Source organism: Stegodyphus dumicola, chromosome 7, assembly GCF_044657685.1.
Source record: "Stegodyphus dumicola isolate Sdum_Otavi_A_Nest chromosome 7, ASM4465768v1".
In the NCBI taxonomy this organism is placed as follows: domain Eukaryota; kingdom Metazoa; phylum Arthropoda; class Arachnida; order Araneae; family Eresidae; genus Stegodyphus; species Stegodyphus dumicola.
Genome location: NC_140774.1, coordinates 14,311,341 through 14,334,052, shown reverse-complemented (window position 1 = coordinate 14,334,052; position 22,712 = coordinate 14,311,341). Strand labels below are relative to the sequence as shown.

At 33.7% G+C, this 22,712-nt stretch overlaps 1 protein-coding gene across 3 annotated transcripts in view; it reads right to left on the bottom strand.

Moving 5' to 3' along the window:
• Window positions 1–11,473: 11,473 nt before the first annotated feature.
• The window catches only part of LOC118181549 (acetoacetyl-CoA synthetase-like), a 162,134-nt gene continuing 150,895 nt past the window's right edge, over window positions 11,474–22,712 (bottom strand). For all 3 annotated transcript variants that reach the window (XM_085819898.1, XM_085819900.1, XM_085819899.1), the window contains exons 16-18: window positions 20,376–20,434; window positions 12,382–12,584; window positions 11,474–11,966 (exon numbers count right to left, since the gene is read on the bottom strand). In XM_085819898.1, the coding sequence (XP_085676024.1) occupies window positions 11,823–11,966; window positions 12,382–12,584; window positions 20,376–20,434 (406 nt within the window). In that variant the 3' untranslated portion in view covers window positions 11,474–11,822. The remainder of the gene's footprint in view (window positions 11,967–12,381; window positions 12,585–20,375; window positions 20,435–22,712) is intronic.

Sequence of the window (22,712 nt, the reverse complement as noted above, 5' to 3'; positions counted from 1 at the left end):
ACGAAGATCGTGCACGAAGTCATACAGAAAAGAGGGAGAAAATACCTTATATGCTACCCCCTTTTAAATGGCGTCTGGGGATTCGGGGACCCAATCGCCAAATCCTGATGCTGAAAAATCATCATCCACCACCTTTTTAGTTCGGGCGCCTCTGTAAAGTCATTAGGTTATTTTAAGCAGAAGATGTGGAAAATGAGCAATGCTCTCACCGGGACTTGAACCTGAATTTCTCGAATACGCGCCGAATGCGCTACTGTTACGCTACTGTTCCAGCAAGATTAGACTAGAATACAAATGAAATAAGAATACTTTAAGTTGTTTTTGCACGTTTGTTTATTTGCACGTCAGTTGTGTTGTAACACTCTAAGACGTAATGAATAAGATACTCAAGAAGATAACAAAGCTGGTTTTTCTGTCTGTTGAATTGACTGTAGAGTGTAACTTCACAGCATGCGACTGCCACTTATTCTGCCAAACAGTAAAGTAATTAGGAAAAGCAATAACACGTCCAGCTAATAAAATTTTAATTTTATTTAGATTAATTTTACTGTCCATAATTAATATCCAATGAAAGTTTCGCGGTAAATTTAGGCTATTATAGTAATTCAGTTCAGTTTTTAATCAATATTTAGTAACTTACCAAAATGTAAATTGTACTTGTCTTTAACAACTTTCTTAAATTTATTTAGTTCTGTGTCTGGAATTTTCTTGTCCCACACAACAGGAGGTAGACATCCATTCACGTAGCCGTTTTTTGGCGTTTTTCCTGGAAATAAAATGGTAGAAAATGAACAGAGGCGACTATTATTTATTGAAGATGCTCTAAAGAATACTTGACAGGCAAGTTTTCTTTTTTTAAAGTAAAAGATAACGTGATTACATTTCCTTTCAGTTTTCAATCGTACAATAAAGGTTCCAATTAAAGAATAAGAATCGTACAATAAAGGTTCCAATTAAAGAAATGGATAAGATAACATTATCTTTCTTACTAAAAAACTTTTGTCACGTGATATGTTTTACAAAATATACTATATTTAAATTTTTATGCAGACTCTTTACGAATGAAACATCAGTTTCTTATTTTTATTTATTTATTTATTTACTTTAATTTTATGTTATTTATTTTATGTTTTTTTTTTTTTTTTTTTTTTTTTTGCCTCATGAAAAAACATGTATAAGGTTTTATGTCCATGAATAACTTATCTTATCATTTTACCTTTACCGCCACTTCCATTTTCGTTGGCTCCCCTCAGGATGCTATAATATAAAACATTGTTTGTCAGATTAAATTTTTCCTCAACTTTTACTCTTTCATCTTTCTTTCAGAATATTTAAATGAGATGAGTTTAGAAAACGAGTGAGAGTAAATTTAGAGGAAGAACTTCGACAACTATGAGAATAGCGTCCTTGATTTTAGGATAGATATTTTGGCAGAGATCGCTGACCATTTTGTATAATTTCTGAGCTGAATTGAGTCAGCTTTAGCTTTTACAGCCGTATTTTATTCGCGTCAGTCCAGGATTTGAATCGAAACTTGAAAGTTGTCTTTGCCATGTTAATCTAATAAGCTTTTATATTCTGTTAATTCCTCAAGCACATGCGTTACTTTAATTTTTTTATATTAAATTTGCAAGCATATGTTTTACTTTAATTATTTATATTCGTTTAATTCCGCGAGCAGATGAGAACTTAACTTTTATATTTTGTTAAAACCACAAGCAGATGTTTTAACATTTGTATTCTCTTAATTCCTCAAGCAGATATTTTACTTATTATTACTTATTTATTACTTATATTTTACTTATTTATTAAGATATCTACGCATAAATTTTATATTTTATTAATTTTGCAAGCATATGTTTTACCTTAACGTTTATCTTCCGTTAATTCCGCAAGCAGATGTTTTGTCTTTTATATTTTTTTAATTCCACAAGCAGATGTTTTACCTTAACTTTTATGTTTTATTAATTTCACAAGCAAATGTTTTAACTTCTATTAATTCTGTAAGCAGAGAATTCTTTCTGTTATTACACAAGCTGTGTAAATTGTTAGGATGGAAAATTAATAAAACTATACATATATATAAAACTATATAAACTATATATAAGTCAATAATGCAGTTGCTATTTCTATGAAGGGCAAAATTTAATATTTATACTAATTAGGCTCTGGAAGATTAAGTCATCCATTATATGCAAATTAAAGAAAAATTGTGTCCCATTATATGCAAAACTGAATTTTTAAACACATTATCGAAATTATATGATTTCAGTCACACTTTTTAAAGCAAAGCATGTCTATTTAAGAGCGTAATAAGGGAGCTTCACAAGGGTCAGTTTAAGATACATAATAAAAGCACTTTTCAAAACCAAACTATTCGAAATTCTGCGTGCGGTAATGCAGTGGTATTAAAGCTACGTATAAACAAAACACGACACTAAAATATGGATTGTATTAAAAACCAGTCATTACCCGAGAATCAAAACAGTATTTTCCTTAGATTATAAAAACAGCAAAATTAATTTAATACATAATATTTATACGTAGTTCGCATTTTTCAAAAAAAAAAGTGTCGTTATAAAAATCATTTTATACTACATGCATACACATGTCATTCATCACATAGAATATGCTTTTTATGTATTTCATATTATTTTAGAATTTAGTGAACTTTTAATTTATGTTGCCATTCGATAAAGAATAAGATATTTGTATTTCAAATTTATTAAGAAAATCAACGAATAAAAGAATAGAACTAACACTCGATAAAGCGCATTATATTTGTATTTCGAAATGAACCAACAAACTCAGAGATTTAAAAGAAATGTCTTGCTACTGTCCGAATTAAAATGTCTTTATCTTCCACGTGTCAGTTGTATGAAACACCCATTTGGACGTAATTTATAATCTGGGATCTTTCAGATTTTTTTATTTTTATAATTAACTTTTGTTTAATTTTTTTAAATTACTTTATTGAAGTTGTTGTAAAAATGTGTAAATTCCCTCTGTAACTTGCAGGAGATCCACATGAGATCCTGGATTTCGTTTTCACAAGCGTTGGTCACAGAATTCCAATCACAAAATTTTTTTTAAATAATGATTAAATTTTTTAATTAAAAGAAAGGAATTTTCGAAAATCTGCTTAATCTAACATTTTTGACGTTCTTCCAATTCTTGTATTTATATTTAGAAAAATTTGGTACTCATTATAAAGTACGACAAAGTTTTACCAAAATACACATGTTTCAAAATTTATGATATTTTATGTCATTTTAAAGTTTCATTGAGGGGTTTCGATTAATAAATAAATTAGAGTCATGTTTTTCTTTTAAATCCCATTCAATTATATTATTTTGTGATTTACTAATGTTTGCTAATTCTATTTGACTACTAATTTTGTTATATTTAGTATGCCGAAGGAATTTCATGGTTAGTAATTTGTAAGTTTTCGAAGTCTAAAAAATGTTGTCAGTATTCTCAAGAAGCGTCATTACTTTACAATCGCACAAAAAGGTTATTAAACTAAAAATATTTTTAATTTTTAATGAAAGCGAATAATGTTACAAATTATTTACTTGCCAATACTGAAGCTTGACTTTATTTTCTAGAGCCACGAATTCTATAAGATTATGAGAATAAAATCTCATTTTTGAAAACAATTTATTTTGTCAAATGCACTTTATTTTGACAATACTCTGCATAAGAATACTCATTACTTAATCTTTTAACATCAGACATCTTTTTCTGATGAGTGATATTTTATTTTAACTTACCCGACATATGCAAATATTTCGCGCTTCACTCTGTGTACGGCCTCTAAATGATCCTCGAATTTAATACCAAATATCTCGGCCTATTTCTGTCGTACGTGAGTGAAATATTTTGTTTGTTTTACAAACAAGTACAAAATTTTTTTAAGGCTGGAGGAATGTAAAAAGGTGAATTTCGTAATTTTCACAAAATTCTTTTTTTTTAATTTAAAACGGTCAAAACATGGATATTTGAGTCTTTTAAAGCATTTGCCGGGTAAGAACATTTTACAGACAATCTCTGTAACTGACAATGAAATAAACGGTGAGTTGTTGCTAATGCTCACTTGTCTGACATATTGTCAACCCAAGCCCACGAAAATCCTCCTCGCAAGGAGCGCAAGTTTTATACATGTTGTTGGCAACTGCCTTGAGCTCCTTACAGGTGACAGTGCGATTTAGCTCAGTTCCGCTCCCAATTTTGATGGGCAGCACCCCGTGGTGGAGACGGATCTCATAGCCTCCCATCCCTCTTCCTCTGCCACCAGCGTCTTGAGAGGACTTCCGACTCACCACATTAGCCCAAAGGAGCTATTGGCTGACAAGGACTATTAATTTCTTTTTAACATTTTGCATTGATTCACTACAAACGGCGCTTCACTTTTCAAATTGTCGCCACCAAATATTACAGCCTTGCAGTATATTTAAAGAAATTAATAATGAAGTATCTACATGAATATATGTTTATAGTGTTGTGAAAAACTACGGTACCAAGAGACATCAAATTCTGAATAACGTAGTCCTTCTCCCGAATATGAGCATCTGGAAGCTCAAATTTGGAATTTGGAATTTGTTTTATTATCTATTTCATATTTTGTAAAATTTTAGCGAATTTTTGATTAACAAACTCAGCGATTTCAAATCGAACAATGGCAACACTATACAATTTTTTTTTTTAAATTACCTGCAGCACGCGAGACTGTGTATCGGAAATTCTAAAGGTATGCTTTTGAAATTATTTTCTGATATTGCTGTTGAACTGTATTTTACAGTTGAAGTACGAAGAACATTATATTTAAAAAATAAAGGTAATACAATCTAAACGTTCAAAAGAACAAGGAAGCGAGGCAACGCTGTGAGAATTTTAGCTTTAACCAGGTTACACCACAAAGGGGCATGTCACGTTACAGGAATTTTTCCAACATTCTGGCTGACTCAGTTGTCTTCCTGTAGATTCCTACTCAATGTGGCATCGAGGGAAATTCAAGAGCCGATTTCCTGCCAAAGAAACAAACGACTATTCTACCAACCACTAAATAACCATATGTATCGGAACCATATGTATATGTATCGGAAAACCATATGTAAATAACCATATGTATGTGTATCGGAAATTCTAAAGGTATGCTTTTGAAATTATTTTGTGATATTGCTGTTGAACTGTATTTTATGGTTGAAGTACGAAGAACATTATATTTAAAAAATAAAGGTAATACAATCTAAACGTTCAAAAGAACAAGGAAGCGAGGCAACGCTGTGAGAATTTTGGCTTTAACCAGGTTACACCACAAAGGGGCATGTCACGTTACAGGAATTTTTCCAACATTCTGGCTGACTCAGTTGTCTTCTTGTAGATTCCTACTCAATGTGGCATCGAGGGAAATTCAAGAGCCGATTTCCTGCCAAAGAAACAAACGACTATTCTACCAACCACTAAATAACCATATGATATTTAATTCTGCAAAACTTCTAATTAAATAAGAATTTAAGTAGAGGTTTGCCTTTTACTTATCAAATGAAGCTAAGGGGAAGGTTTAGGACTGTCTCAGCAGTTCAAAGCCAGTTATTCCAGATTTTTTACCTCGTCCTGTAGCCGTGGTGTTATTTTGTCTTTTGAATGAGCATGATTGTCTCAATGGTCATCTTTTGAAAATTCGACTTAAAGTTTCTTTAGGGATTTTTTGTAACCCTGGATTCTTGTTCCTAACTATTGGAAAGCAAGATCAAGACTGATGGCTTACAGGCCAAATGTCTGGCATTGGTATAAATAAATAAATAAAGGTAACCCACAAAACGTTAAAAAAAAAGGTCCCTTTGGGCGTAATATAAAATCTGAAAGCTTTCATACCTTTTAATCCAGCGGAGCAATTAGCCCTGAAAGACCATTAATTTCGTTTCGGCATTTTGCGTCGAAAACGTTAAAACGCTGTACCTAGAGTCATCAAAATTTGAATAACGTAATCTTCCAAAGAATATGGGCAAGTGGAAGCCCTAATTTGAATTTGAAATTTGTTTTATTATCGATTTGAGATTTTGTAACACTTCAAGAAATTTTGAGTAAAAACCTAAACGATTTCAAAGCGAGAAATGGCAACAATGCACGAAAAAAAAATGTTTACCTCCAACGCGCGAGACTCTGTGTCGAAATTCTAAAGATATGCTCATTTTAAAATTAATTTGCGATATTGCTATTGAACTGAATTTTATAGTTTGAGTACGTTGAACATGATATTTAATAAACAAAGGTAACACAGAAAACGACAAAAAAAGTCCCTTTGGACGTAATTTAAAATTTACCTTTAAGATTTTTAATTTTTTATTTAAGTAAGTGCTTTAACGATGAATGAAATATGTTAGAAGAATTTAATATTTAGCAGTCGGGTACATATGAACTCAAATTGCAACCAAAGAAATGTCTTACAGATACCAAACTTTGAGACAGAAAATAAATATAAATTTGATTTTCTTTTTTTCTTCAACATTATTACTGTTACTTTGACAAACATTTAGTAAGAGAAAGTTTCAAAGTATTTTCCATTTCGCAAAACTAAACAAAATATTTAAATCTGGTCTGTTACCTGTTTTTAGATGGTGCATTCTGTCCGCATGTAGTTTGAATTTGAGTCCAACCCTATATTAGACCATCACGACGCTTCAAACATGTATTTATTTATAGGAGCTCTTTTGAATTTTTTTCCAAATTCATCTCAGAAAATAACTGATGTAATGACTGGCACAATTCTCCCAACTGCGCGGTAATTAGATGAATTTTTTTCCTACATTCCAAATGTAAATCTTTCCGATTTTGATGAGAAATTATACAGTCAGCGGCAGAACTAAATTTAGATATTTAAAGCTATCTCTGATGACTTCGTTGTATGAAGTAAAGAATGCATTGTAATCGTGAAAACTTTCCGGTATCAGATTTCAAAGAAAAATTCCATTTTTACTGCTCTGGAACCAATTTTTTACTTTCACTTATTACGTACTTTGCCCTCAGGCACTACACGGAAAGGGAGGGATGCCCCGTAAAGGTTCTTTAGAGAAAACCAACTCGTATCCACGGTACACATGGTGAAAAAAAACGGAAACGACTATGCAGCCAGCCTTTCGCCGAGGCTCGAAAGACGGACCGAACTGCCAATGTTCAATGGCTTTTACCGCTCGACCTCTGATGGGTGGAAAAATAAGAATACAGGGGCAAGTGCATTTAGCATTGAGTAAATGGGTATCTCGGTAATTTAGAGAGATATGGCCAAGTTGGCACAGTTTTGTCGACTTATTTTCCCGCCAAATTTGGATCGCCAAAATTTCCAAATTGGGCGACATTTTCGTCCGGGTCCTGTATTATCATAATATGTATTGAAATTGAGTAAATGTAATTGACCACTATGTTAACTGCAACCGTAATTCCACCTTCGTATTGCTTTCCGCTTATTTCGAGAAGCGCCACACTAGCGAGACCAGTTTGACTGTGAGCCAGGTTTGGTTTGGTTTATTTAAATGACTTTCTAAGGGAAACAGGCTCGTATACACATTGCACATGGGACAAACCACGAAAACGCCCATGCAGCCATTCCGTTCACGGGATTCGAACCTCGGGATCCGAACTATTATTGTTCAGCGACTATACCGCTCGGCCACAGACGAGCTCTGAGGCCCAAGATGGGTCAGTTTAATTAAAGTGTTGTGGGTGAAAAGCGCAGGTGTTTTTTCCTCTCCTAGTCAGGGGTAATTTATTGCTTTTTCTTTACAATCGTTGAGCATCGCTGTTACTGATTTTCTTTGACTTTCAAATCTTCATTTTTACGATGAGTTCTAGTGTGAGCATTGCTCTCAGAAAGCTCTAGAAAAGAAACCTTTCCACAGCGATTTTAAGCAGTTAGTGTATAACGTGATTAAAGTTTGTGATGAAGAATTACAATTAGGAAGACTGAGCATCCCAGTTACACAGCCAACACGTAAGGCGAGTAAGATGACTAGCGTTTCTATTGCCAGCATAAACAGAATTCGTAAAGATTCTGAAAGTAAAGAAAATGTTGAATTCTCTTCCCCTAAAAAAAGAAAAAAGAGAGAAACTGTTGTAACCACAAGCTTAGATAATTTTGATTTGGATATTTTAAGACGAGTAGTTCAAGACGTTTATGTCAAGGAAAAGCAAGTGCCAACTATAGCCAAACTGCTTCTTGTATTAAAAGACACAATCAGTTGTCCTTATCAAAGAGAAACGCTAAGAAAGATTCTCCGAGTAATTGGTTTCATCTGGTAAAAGACCCAGAATACAAGAAGCGTTTTACCAGAAAGACCTGACATTGGTTTCTCAAGAACAATGTATTTGAGGACTACTAAACTTTATAGAGAAGAATACCGTCTTCTAATTTACATAGATGGAACATGGGTGGGCAGCAGTTTAACGTTTGAAAAATGCTGGAAACCAAATGAAGTCAATGGGATTTTAGAAACAGGGAATGCCTCTCGCCGCATAATAATTTTATGTGCTGGTGGTGAGATGTTCAGCTCAATATAGCTCCCAATTCCTCCCCCCAAAAAAGGAAGATATAATGCAGTGGCTGACCAAAAACAACATTTCTTTTTGTCCGAGTTTGCGAAAAGTGGAGCTGCTGGATTTAGTAAAACAAAATGCTAGCAAAGTCAAAACTTTTAAATTTCATTGTATAATCGAAGAAGAAGTTCTGCGATATAGTTCTACGACTCCCACCACATCACTGTGATATAATCGCCATAGAGTATGTATGGGCTGGAGTAAAAAATTACGTTCGAAGTCAAAACACGACTGCCGACATAAGCATGTCGAATTTATTACATTTCACAAACGAGGCTATTGAAGGTGTTTCGGTGAACAATTGGAAGAATGAATTTAGAAACTGAATATTGGAGAAAAGGTGGTATAATAATATTGGAGAAAAGATGGTATAATGAAAGAATTGTCTGAAGCATTAAATTTTACATTCTGAATTCTCTACGAGTTTGGAGGACCATTAATGCTGCGCCACTAAAATAAATGTAAAGGGGGGAAAAGGTATGGCATGCCTTATTAAAACTAAAATAATTTTTATGCAAACACTTCTCATTAAATAACATTGTTTTATTTATAAATCATTTGATTATAATAAGAAATGTAATTTATTAAAGAATTATAAGGTATTTCTCTCGCATTCTCAGCGTGCCTTTGTAGTGTAGTGGTCTGCACGCTCGGTGGGTCTTCGAGAGGTCCGTGGTTCGATTTTCGGCGTGAGCATTCCTCATTTTTCATCTCTCGGCTTCGAAATAGCCTAATGTCTCTACACTGGCGCCGAACCGGCCGTGGTGGATGATGATTGGCTTCCCCCCAGGATTTGGGCGATTGGGTCCCCTAATCCCCAGTCACCCTTTAAAAGGGGAAATATATAAGGTATTTCTCCCACTTTCGTACCATGTCTTCGTAGTGTGGTGGTCAGCACGCTGGGCGCATATTCGAGCGGTCTGTGGTTCGAGGCCTGGCTTAAGGCGTTGCTCATTTTTCATCTCTCCTGCTTCGAAAATACTTCATGACTTTACAATGGTGCCCGAACTAAAAGGTGGTGAATGACGATTCTCCACCCCCAGTATTTGGCGATTGGCTTCCCTAGTCTCCAGTCGCCTTTTAAAAGCGGGAGTATATAAGGTATTTCCTCCGCCTTCTTAGCAAAAGTAGTGAATTGAAAGGTATTAAGCTCTCAAAATAATAAGAAAGGTTTCTGCATGAGTACATGAAACAATGAATATTGTTCTAAAATTATGGATGAAAGTTGAGATTTCATTCTATATATTATGAATCTATCAACGTAGCTTAATGAGAATCGAGATTCTAAACTGAACATTGTTAACACTGAAGTGCTTAAAAACATATATTCAGATATAACGGGTATTAAGAATTAAAAGGAAATAAGCACGCTATTTTCGATATTGCATTACATCAGTTTTATGACGATGGAGCACAGTTCTACTTCTCGAATCAAATTTAATATTTATGAATACTTTTGATGTTTGAGCCTGTACCTATCAGCAATTTTGAATAGTCACGTGAGCCTCTAAAATCATGAGAAAAGGCTTTCTTTCCTCTCTTTCCTTTTTTGTCAGCCCAAAATGGATATTACTCTCCAAACGTGCTTTTTCATTTGAGTCTGTTACCGTTCTTCAAAATGTAAGATACATTTTTTTTCAAACATAATTTGTCTTTAATGGATTAAAAAACTAAGTTGTTAAAAAGGCAATAGTTGTAATTATCGAGAATATTATTATGGTTTTAGTTTTCAGTGTATATTTTATTGAGATAAAAATGCAATACATTCATGATATATCTAATTATAAATATTTAATATTTTTAATATGACGACGTTAAATATTTTTCGCTTTTTCAAACAGACAGAAGAGAGAACTTTTCCATGTTAGTCTAAATGTGTATTCAACTGAAAACCTATAAAATGTTTCGTTATTCCATCTGAGCCACCTCTACAAATAATCCAACTTCTAAACCACATGTTAAAATAGCCCTTCTAAGCGCGATCTATAAAATCTGGAAACTTTCATTTTTTTGGGGGGGGAGGGTTTAACCAGTTTTCTTAGCAGCAGTATTATAGAGTTACTTAAACCTTAACAGCGCCAAAAGGTATGAATATGCTGTACCCTATGGTAAGGGTTACAGCCTGACTACTTCCATCATATCAAACTTAATTAGCTTTAATTTGGATAGTTATGATTACAACAGAATATTAAAAATTATCATACTTATTATTCAATGTTGAGTTTGTTAAACATTTCGTGAATTGTACGGATTAAACAGTATTTGCCACTGAATGCAAAATTCTATACCGTACCAGCACGTGATAGTATCTAAACATACAGCAAGCGTTAACAAGAAACATGCTTCTGACGTTCTCGTAGAAAGTTTTAATCACGTGCATTTGTCGCAGTTCACTAATGCATATTAGCATATCATGTACTAATGTTTGTGGCATTCTTATATAAACTATATTTGGTGGTCTTCAATTTCTGGGCAAATTAATCATTGTGCCCGGGTAAACTCGACTGTTCTTGTTTATTCATAGATCAAAAATGGTTTTAAAATCTTGCCATGCAACATCTAGAAAAGGACATTCACTTTCGGGTTATCCCGCTTTAACTCCTTTGTGACATGGTGAGTTTTGGATCCCGAAATTGTCAATTTATATGTATATTAAACTCAAACAAATTGTTGGGGAAATAACTTTGATATGCGTGTATTAACGCTACATAAAAATTTTCAGCTCTTCTTTTACAAGTTAGCCACAGTAATAGGGTAAAATTATTCACAAACTTTAATTTGAAGCTGATATTTCCCATCATTATTATCCTGGTTCTTACTGCGCATGACAATTTGCTATTACATAAGCCACGCAATTTATGATTAAACATGAAACAACACGTTTTGTAATATTTTGATTTATTGAAAAATTTATCTACATAAATGTTGAGCAAACGTATAAATTACAAAGGCATTTAATTTTCATAATAATAAAAATGCACTTCAGGTTATGAAATAAATAAGTATAAAAGCTTTCTTAGATCTTAGAGCTAAAATCAACTAGGAAACTGCCTGTGGTAATTATTGGTTCATGTTTCTTATGATCATTAAAGAAATGAAGTCAGATTTTATCTGCGTTCGTTGTAAATATTTTTTTTAAACATGCGTGCTCTTCTACGTCTTTGAAGATATCACTTCCGATACTCACGTGTTCGAAATAATTCGAAATGAATGTGATTCAGAACGTTTCTTCACTTGTCGTAATTTACGAGCTCTGAAATGTTGCAAAAGTATTTCAAACAGTCCGGATTCTTGATGTTGTTGACTTGAGGAACTTCATTCGTAGCAACAATCTGCCGAACAACTCGTTCCATTCTCTTGTTGTTCAAGTTGTACTGAAAAAATATTAATAATGTAATTTTAGTTATTTCATATACACTATTCGTCATATTGCTTCACTCATAAGTAAAACGAAATATATTTTTAAATTTGCCAAGTAGCATTTGATACTGTTAAATATAGCTTAATCTTTTAAGAGATCCATATTCCCAGTAATTTTAATTCCTTTAATGAATACTCCGAACTCCGATTAATTTAATACTCCATTGATTTTAATCAAAATCAATGAAAGATAAGTCATTGCATAAATAATATGAATGCAATGTGAGAATCTGTGTGTCACTTTTGAATTTTGTTTTCGTAATGATTCACTAATATTCCTTATATCAGTTCTTGTACAACGGAATGTTTACATCATGCATTAAATTACACATATGTTTGCGAATCACTTTAGCATACGATTTTACTTACAGGTATATCCGGAGCCTCTAGAATGACTTTTGGGACGCAGTCGATCCACAATTCCCTTTCTATGGTCTTTGAGATCTTTTCCTTGAGCTCTGGTGTAAATTTGCTGCCCTCTTTTAGCTTGACGAACAGGACAGCTCTTGAGTCACCATCACTTCTACTCTGATTCACACATATGTAATCAAGAATCTCTTCCATCTCATGAACTAAAAGTAAGAAAAAAACGTAAACGACTTTTTTGAAAAGCTGAAAATTTTACAGGAAACGCCTTTCATGACAGTTTTGCATGCAGACAAAATGTTAATAATCAAAGTATTAAAAATAAGGATTAATAACAGATTATATTAAGCTTCGGATTATGGAAACTTGAAAAAATACTACAAACAATATGCATTATAGTGAAGAGATACAGGATTTAGCGTTTGCTGTCCCACTTTCATGCCACATCAGGTTTAGGAATTGCTGTCTTTGTGAATTTGAAGCTGATAAATGAAACTGCTGTGAACGGCTCAGAAGCCAAACATTTTAGTGCAAAGGCAAAGGCTTTCTCCGGCTTTCTGCTACAGATATTTGGATCTCTTTCGTGTTCCAATCGCTGATCATTCACCGATACATTTTGGAACGTTTCAGCCTGCGCTGCCAATATTATGCGATCAACGATATTTCCAAAAAGAATAATATTAATGTTTTGAAATCTTAAAAGATTAACTATTTTTGGTAAATTCCTCCCTTTGATGTAAAATTCGAATTTTTCATTTAGAATAAATAATAAATAGACTAAACCTGGATAATATACATAATTTTGTGTTATATATAACAATAAATATTATGTGCACTGAACGGAAAAAAAAATGGGACACTTCTCTATCTCCCCTTCTACTGGGCCGATTGACGAAATTGAAATTGCGTTTTTCATGTCTTATACTTATAAAGCGCAACTTAGGATATATATTCTATTTATAGATAGAATTAATCCAACATAGTTTTTTTGACACAAAATCGGACTTTTTCTGAAACAACACACAAATTTTGTTTCCCTATTTTGATTCTACCACTCAAATTATGCCTAGATATTAAATTTTGTAATTCTGGGTGAGAACTTTACGGAGAAATTCAAAAATTTATCTTGGCGAATTTTTTTTCAGTTTTCGCTAAGAATAAATCACTTGCGAACTTCTTAATTTATAGCAACCTATTTTCTTTTGCTTTCTTTCATTGTCAACGAGCGGGAAAATGTCATCGTTCATAATTTCAAATAATTTTTACAAAGTGTGTAAATTATATTTGGCGTTATTATTGTTGTTATAACGCCAAATAGCAATAATAATAATAAGCAATAATAACGCCAAATTTCAAAGTATGGCAAATTTCAAAACGCCCCAGTATGTAAATTCCCGTAAACATTAGGAAATTTTGAATAAAAAGCTCTAGTTTTTGCAGGTATACTTTAAAAATCATCTTCTTTAAGATGATGGTAAAAATTTATACAGGTTATATAGGTTATTTTATAGGTTTTTCGAAAATCTATAAAAAATATTTAAAAATACATATATTAAAATGTAAATTTTAAAAAAATGAGCAATTTTTATTTGGAATGAACCTAAAGTTCTAAATGTGAGAGGAAGAATCACATAAATTTAATAAAATAGGAGATATTAAAAAAGATATATCAAATTCAATTAACACTGAGGAGCTAAAATTTTGAAACTGATTTTCAAAAGCTGTTCAAGCGATTTCTACAAAACTTGGCAGATTGGCATAATTTTAAGTCGTAGAATTGAAATATGAAAAAAAAATGGCATGTCAATTCAGTAAAAGTCCAACTTTGTATCAAAATACCTCTATTAGAATAATGCTGTATCTAAATCAAGTACATATCCTAAGTCACGCTTTCGAGTCATGAAAATCGCAATTCGCACAGTAGAACGGAAGACACAGAACTTAGTGTAGTTTGCTTAGCGTACGTTTCAAACAAGAAATATGTGCGAGTTAGGGAAAATCAAATGTAAGTGAAATTTGCGAAGAAATGGCTTCAGTTCTTTAAAACATTACGTGAACATGGATAAAAACTTCTGAGTCTTGCCCGGTTGGAAAACGTACTTTCTGCTTCTGACTTCTTGTTTCTTAATCACATCTTTAATTTATCCTTTAGATTTTCTTCGCGTAATTGTTCTTTCTGTCCTGTATTGTAAGTGCTTTTGTTTGGTAACACAAATGTATTTCATTTGTTAAGCATATATGGTATTAGTTGCTCTCCTCCTAGTGAGAATGATTTCGTTTTAAGTGAGTTAGATGATGAAAAGTGTACTTTTATTAGAAAATATTCATTTTTTTCATTTCATAGTTACGAGAAGTAATTATGTAAAACTTCTAAATGCAAATGCTACCAAAGAGGAATCAATGTAATTTCGGTAATGTGTATCTGGACTTCATTTATAAAGTATGAAAATACCATAAAGTGTTCCTGCAAGACTAGATTATTTTTATTAAAACTTTCTGGCTTCGTCTGTTCGTGTTAGCGAGAAAATATGTCAGTTATTGCTTTTATAGTATGTTTATTATTAATATTTTCCTTTAGTTACTCTTATTATAATTAACTCTTATTGTCTTATTATAATCCTATATACCAGGTGGTTCAAACATGTCCGAAATGATTATTTTTCCAAAGCCTTTATTACGAATGAAACAGTTGAACAACGTCATCTTTTAACGTACTCTCCTCCAAAGTCGATACATTTTTGCCAACGTTCGCTCAGCATTTTCATGTCCTTTCCACAGACGTTTGTCAGTTGGCTTGTGAATTCAATCCGGATAACTGACAGTGAGAATAACCTTCTCTAGATACCGCATTCCTTTCTAGTGTAATTTGAGACTAGGACTTAGAATTGAAGAAATGGACAAAGGTTTCATTGGCGTTATGGGCTTCTCGAATGCATCCCCTTTATACCCAAACGACCGTAAAAGAGAACTGGTGGTTTGGATGTGCATCAGGTTTTTCTCATCTGTCAACTAATGTTCGACGATCTGCTCTGGAACTAGTAATTCAAAGAACCAATTCTCTTTCCTGAGCGAATTTCCTCCAATTCTAGAAAACGAATACAATATTGTTGGGCCATTGCTCGAAGCATATTTAACCAGATAAGATGAAGTGCGTCCTTTCAGCGCTTGACGATGTATATTTCGTGAAAAGGCAAAAAGACACGCGTGACCCTTTGTCACGAACTGTGAGAACCTGTAAGAGCAGACAAGCTTTGCTGAAGAGGCAGGCAAGCTTGTTACTCGGTATAATGGTGCTTGAAGACCAGCGGGGTCTAGACATGAGATCTTATCCTTTATAGAAACAGTTAAACGTTTTGAAATAATTCGTGAAATTCCCGGAAATTCAGGTACACAGACAGGAAAGGAGAAGAGTCCAAAAGAAAAGAAAAGAGTCCAAATTCTCGTTATTTTAAAGAACGTTGCTAATAAAAACTCTTCGAAATGTCATACTAATTGAAAATAAAATCACAAGAGCAAAACAAGCTCAGAGGAAAAGTGTAGTAACGTACGAATAATTGGTGCGCCAATAAAAATAATGCTAAACCAGAAGTACCAAATACAAGAGTATATTTCGAATACAAATATATATGTAAATACAATAGTATATTTCGAATTAAATAATGCAAAACTAGAAGTACGAAATACAAGACTATATTTCGAATTAAATAATGCAAAACTAGAAGTATTAAATACAAAAGTATATTTCGAATACAAGTGCTACACCAAAACGTTTTAGGAAATGTCCTGAAGTCAATTAGCGGAATTAAAAATTTCTTCAAAAATGATAATGTAATAAATAATTTGTCCTCTAAATTATCTGAACCCTATATTTCAGGGATCCGATCAGTTATTTATTCATGCTGTTTTGCATGAATATACCTTTGAGCATTTTAATAATTTACTTAATAACATGAAACACATTGGTGAGCACGTTTCATTTGAATTGGTAACTGTAACAAAGTTATCCTTTGTCTTAGAATCAATATTCGGTCTAAGGTATTTAGGAAAAAAGCACATCCCCGAAAGCTTCCCATATGGCCCGAAAGTTAAACCACAGTTGCAACACCTAATCACTTCTAAAATTTTGGCTGACAATTTTCAGCCAAGCTCGTCTGGTGGAAGGGAAGTCCGTCAGACTTCATGTGACCGTCACAGATAAATAGCGAAGTAGTCAACTTGTAAGGATCTTAAGTTTTACTAACGTTTATTTTATTTTAAATCTTTACTATCACTTCTTATTTTCTACTTCCGGCCAGAATTATAAGCGTTAACGTATTTATGCAAAGTTTGTCTGGCGAACGCCAAGTATTTAAGTTGTGGCTTTTTGCCAAGCGAGAGAGAGGAAGCAGTTAGTCGAAGCAGGCCGCTTACCTTAGAAGTTTTACTCAGTTGCTGGTTGCCTTCCAGGCCAGAGGTTTAATCCTCTTGATAACTTTAAACGTATTGTAGTGTTCACAGTTCTCTGTACTACATACGGCTTCCTGTTAATAGGCCAATCTTCCACGTTTATTATTTCAAAGTTAAGAGTTTAGTTTTATTTTTATATTTTTACGTTTAGACCACAAGTAGTGGGTCTTTGTATTCCGAAGTACGGAAGTTATTGTAAATAGAGAAAAATAAAGGGTTTTGTATACCCTTCTTGTGTATCCTGTCTACTTCCCACAGTTATTGAACATAGCTTTAGTAAGCTCTCTGTTCCGAGTCAGGTCCTTGCATGTTCCCAAAGAAAGTAAGACGGAACATTGAACCTGGTAAAGTTTAGAAAACTAAGTTTTAGGGCTTTAAAGGAATCGTGTCAGGGACAGAGATCTACTATTTATTCACAACTTGATTCAATTTGAACGAGCAAATGCCTGATTCGCTGAAAAGGAACAGAAGGTAATCGGCAGCGCGCCAACTCCCTATTTGAGATGGAAAAACGTTTATCCTTCCAAGTTAAAAATGAATTTCATTTTATCATTTCCAAATCTTTTCAAAAATTTCTACCTATGTAGAAATTAGGTTTCAGGAAATTGTAAAACTACAGTTAAAGAAACCAATTCAGAGAGTTAGCGTTTGATGGAGTCGAATTAACTGATCCAGATCCCACTGCTCAGTCTTCTGTAAAGATGCGTGTAATCGATGACCAAATAAATTACCATAGTGCAAATGTTTTTTCACAATACTTTCTACATTTACAGCACTAACTGAAAGCATCGATTCAAGTTCGTTGATAGTGTTGTACCTGTTCTCGAGAATTAGTGTTCTACACACTCTCCTTTTTCTGAATGAAGCACTTACACCACTCATGGTGTAAATGCATGGGTATGCACTTACACCATGCATGGGTATGTATGAAGCACTTACCCACTCTCCCAACATTCTTCGGCATATTATGTTTGGAGTCTGCCAAATTTCAGGCGACTGGGCATTTTTTCGTAGGAGAAATTTCCTCACTCCGAGGCTAAGGACAGGGAAAATTGGATGAAGCACTAGAACTTCGAGTATGGTTTTGCTCCTTCTCACTACTGTTCTAGCACAGCATCCATGAAAATATGCTGCGCCATCTACTGCGCCTCGCCTTGGAATCGAGCTCAGAAAGGAATCCACTAGAAAAGGTGCAGCGTTTTCATCGTTCTCCTACTGGGCGGCCCCTCTATGTTGCCTTTCTTCGTCATGCATTATGTGTTTCATTATATACGAATTTAATTACAGTGGTGGCCAAAATTGTGGACACTTTTGCAAATTTTTATGTTTTTGAACTTTGTATGCTTATAGAAAATGTTACGTTTCGCAAAATGCAAACATGTATATATCATTTTAAAGAGAACTTATTACTGAATTCAATACAAAACACAAAATTCAATTATTTACAATACAAAAAGTGTTGTATGTACTTTAATACAAATAAAAAACACAGTTATGAAGTGGTTTGTAATTTCTAGCTTTCCTGGCCAATCACTGTTCTTGTTCTGAGAACCAATCAAATGTTAGTAACTGCCAGTAGAAGCTGATATCATGTTTACACTTGAAACAATTCATTATTTTGCCTTGTTCTGTAGAAGGAGGACCCGTTTCTTATACACTGCAATTACATGTAGGAATTTTTGTAAAAATTTTTAATATTTAGTCAAGAAGCAATGACATCAAATAAAAGAGTAGATTGTACACCTAGAAAGAGATGTAATATTATTGTGTTACGAAAAAGTGGTTTTTCCTAATTGCAAGACAGGTGGGTGGTTCAGTGACTACATCTGGAGTCCGAAAGTTTTGTTTACGATATCAGGAGACAAATTCAATAAAAAACAAAGAAGGAAAAGGCCTAAAAATGTGCACCACATCTATTGATGACAGAAGAATAAAAGGACTATGTCTCCAAGATAAAAAAAGTGTCATCAGCGGCCATCAGAAGTGATCTGAATGATGCTGGTGTTTCTGTCAGTTGAAGAACAATCAGAAGAAGATTAGCAGATGTTGGACTGAGAGGTAGCATTCCACGAAAAAAGCCTTATCTTAATTTTCAGCAACAAAACACAAAAAAGTCTACAGTTGGCAAAGGAACACATTAATTGGACAGATCAGTGGTCACAAGTTACATGGAGTGATGAAACTAAGATATCGTTATTCGGTAGTGATGGGCAAAAATATATAAGACGTAGAATAGAAGAGCTACATCCTGACTGCATTCAAGCAACTTTGAAGAACCCAGTTAGTGTTATGATTTGGTCATGCATGTCAGCAGATGGTATTGGTCGCCTTCATGTCATCGATGGGACACTGAATGCCAGAAAATACATTGACACTATTCTAGAACCAAAACTTCTACCTTCCATCAGAGATCTCTTTCCCAACAATGCTTCGTTTATTTTACAGCAAGATTCTGCTCCTTGCCACACGGCCAAAATATCGAAAGAGTGGTTTCGTACAAAGAGCATTAAATTGTTGTCATGGCCAGGAAACAGTCCTGACCTCAATCCTATCGAAAATTTGTGGCACCGTTTGAAACTTCTTGTCCGAATGAGGCGTCCATCAAATAAAAGGGAACTAATTGAGGCTATAATTGTTTCCTGGCATCATGTAATATCGAAAGAAGAGCTTAAAACTCTTGTCAGCTCAATGAAACGTCGATGTGAAGCTGTAATCAAAAATAAAGGGTACCCTACCAAGTACTGATAACTCAGTGCAATCATCACTATCTAATGTATTTCGATAACTATTATCGTTTAACTTTTTTTGTATCGCAAATAATTGAATTTTGTGTTTTGTATTGAATTCAGTAATAAATTCTCTTTAAAATGATATATACAAGTTTGCATTTTGTGAAACGTAACGTTTTCTATAATTATACAAATTTCAAAAACATAAAAATTTCCAAAAGCGTCCACAATTTTGGCCACCACTGTATTTTGCCTTGAAATACCAACTGTTATTTTGATAATGTCTTGACGTCTATTTATGTTCTATTGCCCATATATATATTTTTATTCGTTTTATAGAGGATACTCTTGGATGAAAGTTTAAATATTTCTTTTCATTAGTTTTGGCATATTTTTGTTCTGTCATACGCCATGAGCTGCATCGTAATCTGTGAGATTTTTTGCCTTTATTGCTTCACGCTCAAGATATATATCTGGTATCTCCTGGTGTGAGTGGCTGCGTGGTTTTGTAATGATTTCTTCTGTGAACTGATAGTTAAATATATAATCCTCGGCGTCTCCACTTTCCCTACATATGCATGTTACGAGGCAGTTGTTCTTCGCTCTTCACTCTCGCACCTGTAAGCAAATTCTAATTTCAAAAACGTTAAGTTGGGCTTAGTGCCTGCACTCATCCAAGAACACACAGCATTGAGCATAGGTAGTGCCTTGTGACAGCAACAGTCCTTGTCATGTTTGAACTGCCTTGTACTCAGACACCACATACATTTATTTCCATAGTTTCTATTGGCAACAAAACTAATTTGAATAAATGGAACTTACTAGCAAAGTATACATCTCCAGCTCCAAATCGGTCACCATTCTGTATTAGAGTGTCGTCACTGAAAGATAAATTTAAATAGAGAGTTTTAGAATTATACATAAACTTTAACATACCTTTGCAGCAAGTTCCAAAGGTCAGATATTTTTATTAATAAAACTCACATGCAATTTTCCTGCTTCTGATTCTTGGATAATTTAATGTGTATCTAATTATATTGCAATGTGTCTTAAAATTTATCTGTGGCATAAGATGCGTGACGTCACAATCAGATCCGACTATTTAATTTTTAAATGGTTGAAAAAATATACGGTATTTTTACATTACTTAGATTTATACATTTTTAGATCACTCTGCTTTAGTTAAATTCCTTTTCTTAAATAATGTCTTTTTCACCATCAAAGCTAGTCTAATCTTTTCAGAATTCCGTTTATGCCCATAATGATTTATTACACCCCCAACGATACAAAAAACAATTTTCGCAATTTCAAGTGGGAAAGATATTGTTAAAGTACCTGAAATAAATGAAATTTGAACACAAAATAATAAGATTTAGATTATTTAAATTAGCTATCCTGAAATTTTAATTCCAAAGCCGAGATCTAGAACTGATTATAGTTATATCAGTTAGACCAGAGGTAGTCAACCTTTTTATTCTGCGGCTCACTTTTGTAGGAGTAAAAATTTCTATATCGGGCACCCGTTCACTGGAACTTATTATAGCTTAGCCGCAAAGAAGTTTTCAAATTAAGGTTGAGTAAAATATATGCAGTTAAACTTATGCCTAACCATTACGAAAATCAGATAGGATGCTCACTTAAAATATCAGTTAAATTTTAATTTACATTTGATTTAAATTGCTTTGTAAATAATCTGAAGCCTCATAGCTATTTTAGAACAAAACAGATAACAGAGTTGAAAATCTTGATGAAATATAAATATTGCTGATGAGGTTTTAGCTAGACGATGATGTTTCAATTAGATACTGATGTTGTAACTAGACGCGATAGGAAGTCTGATGAGATACTATATCAATGAAACGTAGAATTTATTTGCCATTACAAAAAATATTGTAAGTTTACGGAAGACCTTTTAAAACATGTTTAATCTTATACACTTAGTCAAGTGCGATAACTGCTTTAAGTTCTTTTTTTATCTACTAGAAAGAGTTCTTGTATATGTTGTTCTATGAAGCAAGATTTTATGGATGAATCGAGCGAAGAATAAAAAAAAATAATTTTGAATGCTTTACGGCGATCCAGATGAAAATGAATTTAAATGAAGTTTTATTTTGTTTGGGTAGCTATTTTAAAATTTTTAAACATACTTAACTTATTTAATGAAATTTTAAATACTTTTTAGTCTAATTGAAAAACGTAAGCCTTAAATTCATGATCTTCAACAATTATTCCACATTTGCAAACAGATACAAAATTTGAATTTCATGTTATTTCTTACACACTGTATGAAAAGACATGTTCAGAATGCTCAACTGTCTAAACGGGTTAAACATTAAAACATTGCTGTCCGGATGGGTTAGTGGTTAATGACACTGACTGCCGTACCGAAGGGCGGGAGTTTGAATCCAGAAGAATGCATGGATATTTATTTGTAATGTATAGTTTTGTAAACGTACGATGTCTCTATGGCATGGGGAAATTCTAAATATATGTCCTCTTGTGTAGTCCTCTTGTGTAGTTTGGTGGTTGAAGACATGGGTGAGAGACCCTCAGACCACCTTTCGGGATCATATTCCTCAAAATTGGGTTGGAAAGTAGAAATCCAACATTTCGTTAACCGAATGTTTCCAATGTTGTTGTTGACACGACAACAACAACATTGGAAACATTCGGTTAAACTGCATGCAGAAGATAGATTCGCACCTCTGACTGAGTTATTTGCTGTACCTAACTATGTTCCCACAGTTCCGAATTCCTGGAGAGAATACTCCGGGAAAGAGTCGAGAGTTACTCCCACTTTCTCCCATTCCAGTTCTGAGGAAACACAGCCCGGAGCGCAGTCCGGGGGTCTCTCACCCTTTTTCCCACACCATAACCTCTCGAGGACTCTCGGCTCTTCGTTTACTTTGATTGCCCTCTTGTCGCACAGACATTATATGCATACAAACATCCGTGCCTTCTCTGGAATTCGAACCATCGGCGTCAGCATCACAATTCCATCTGTGCTGTCATCGGTTAAGCAAGCTGCATTGCGCTGCTGCCTTCAAACTAGATATTTGATTTGAATGTTTCGTAACTTAATTCTAATGGATGAAAACAGAACATTTATTTTTTTCCAAAGGAGTACGAGAACTTTGATTATTCGTCAAATGCTATTAA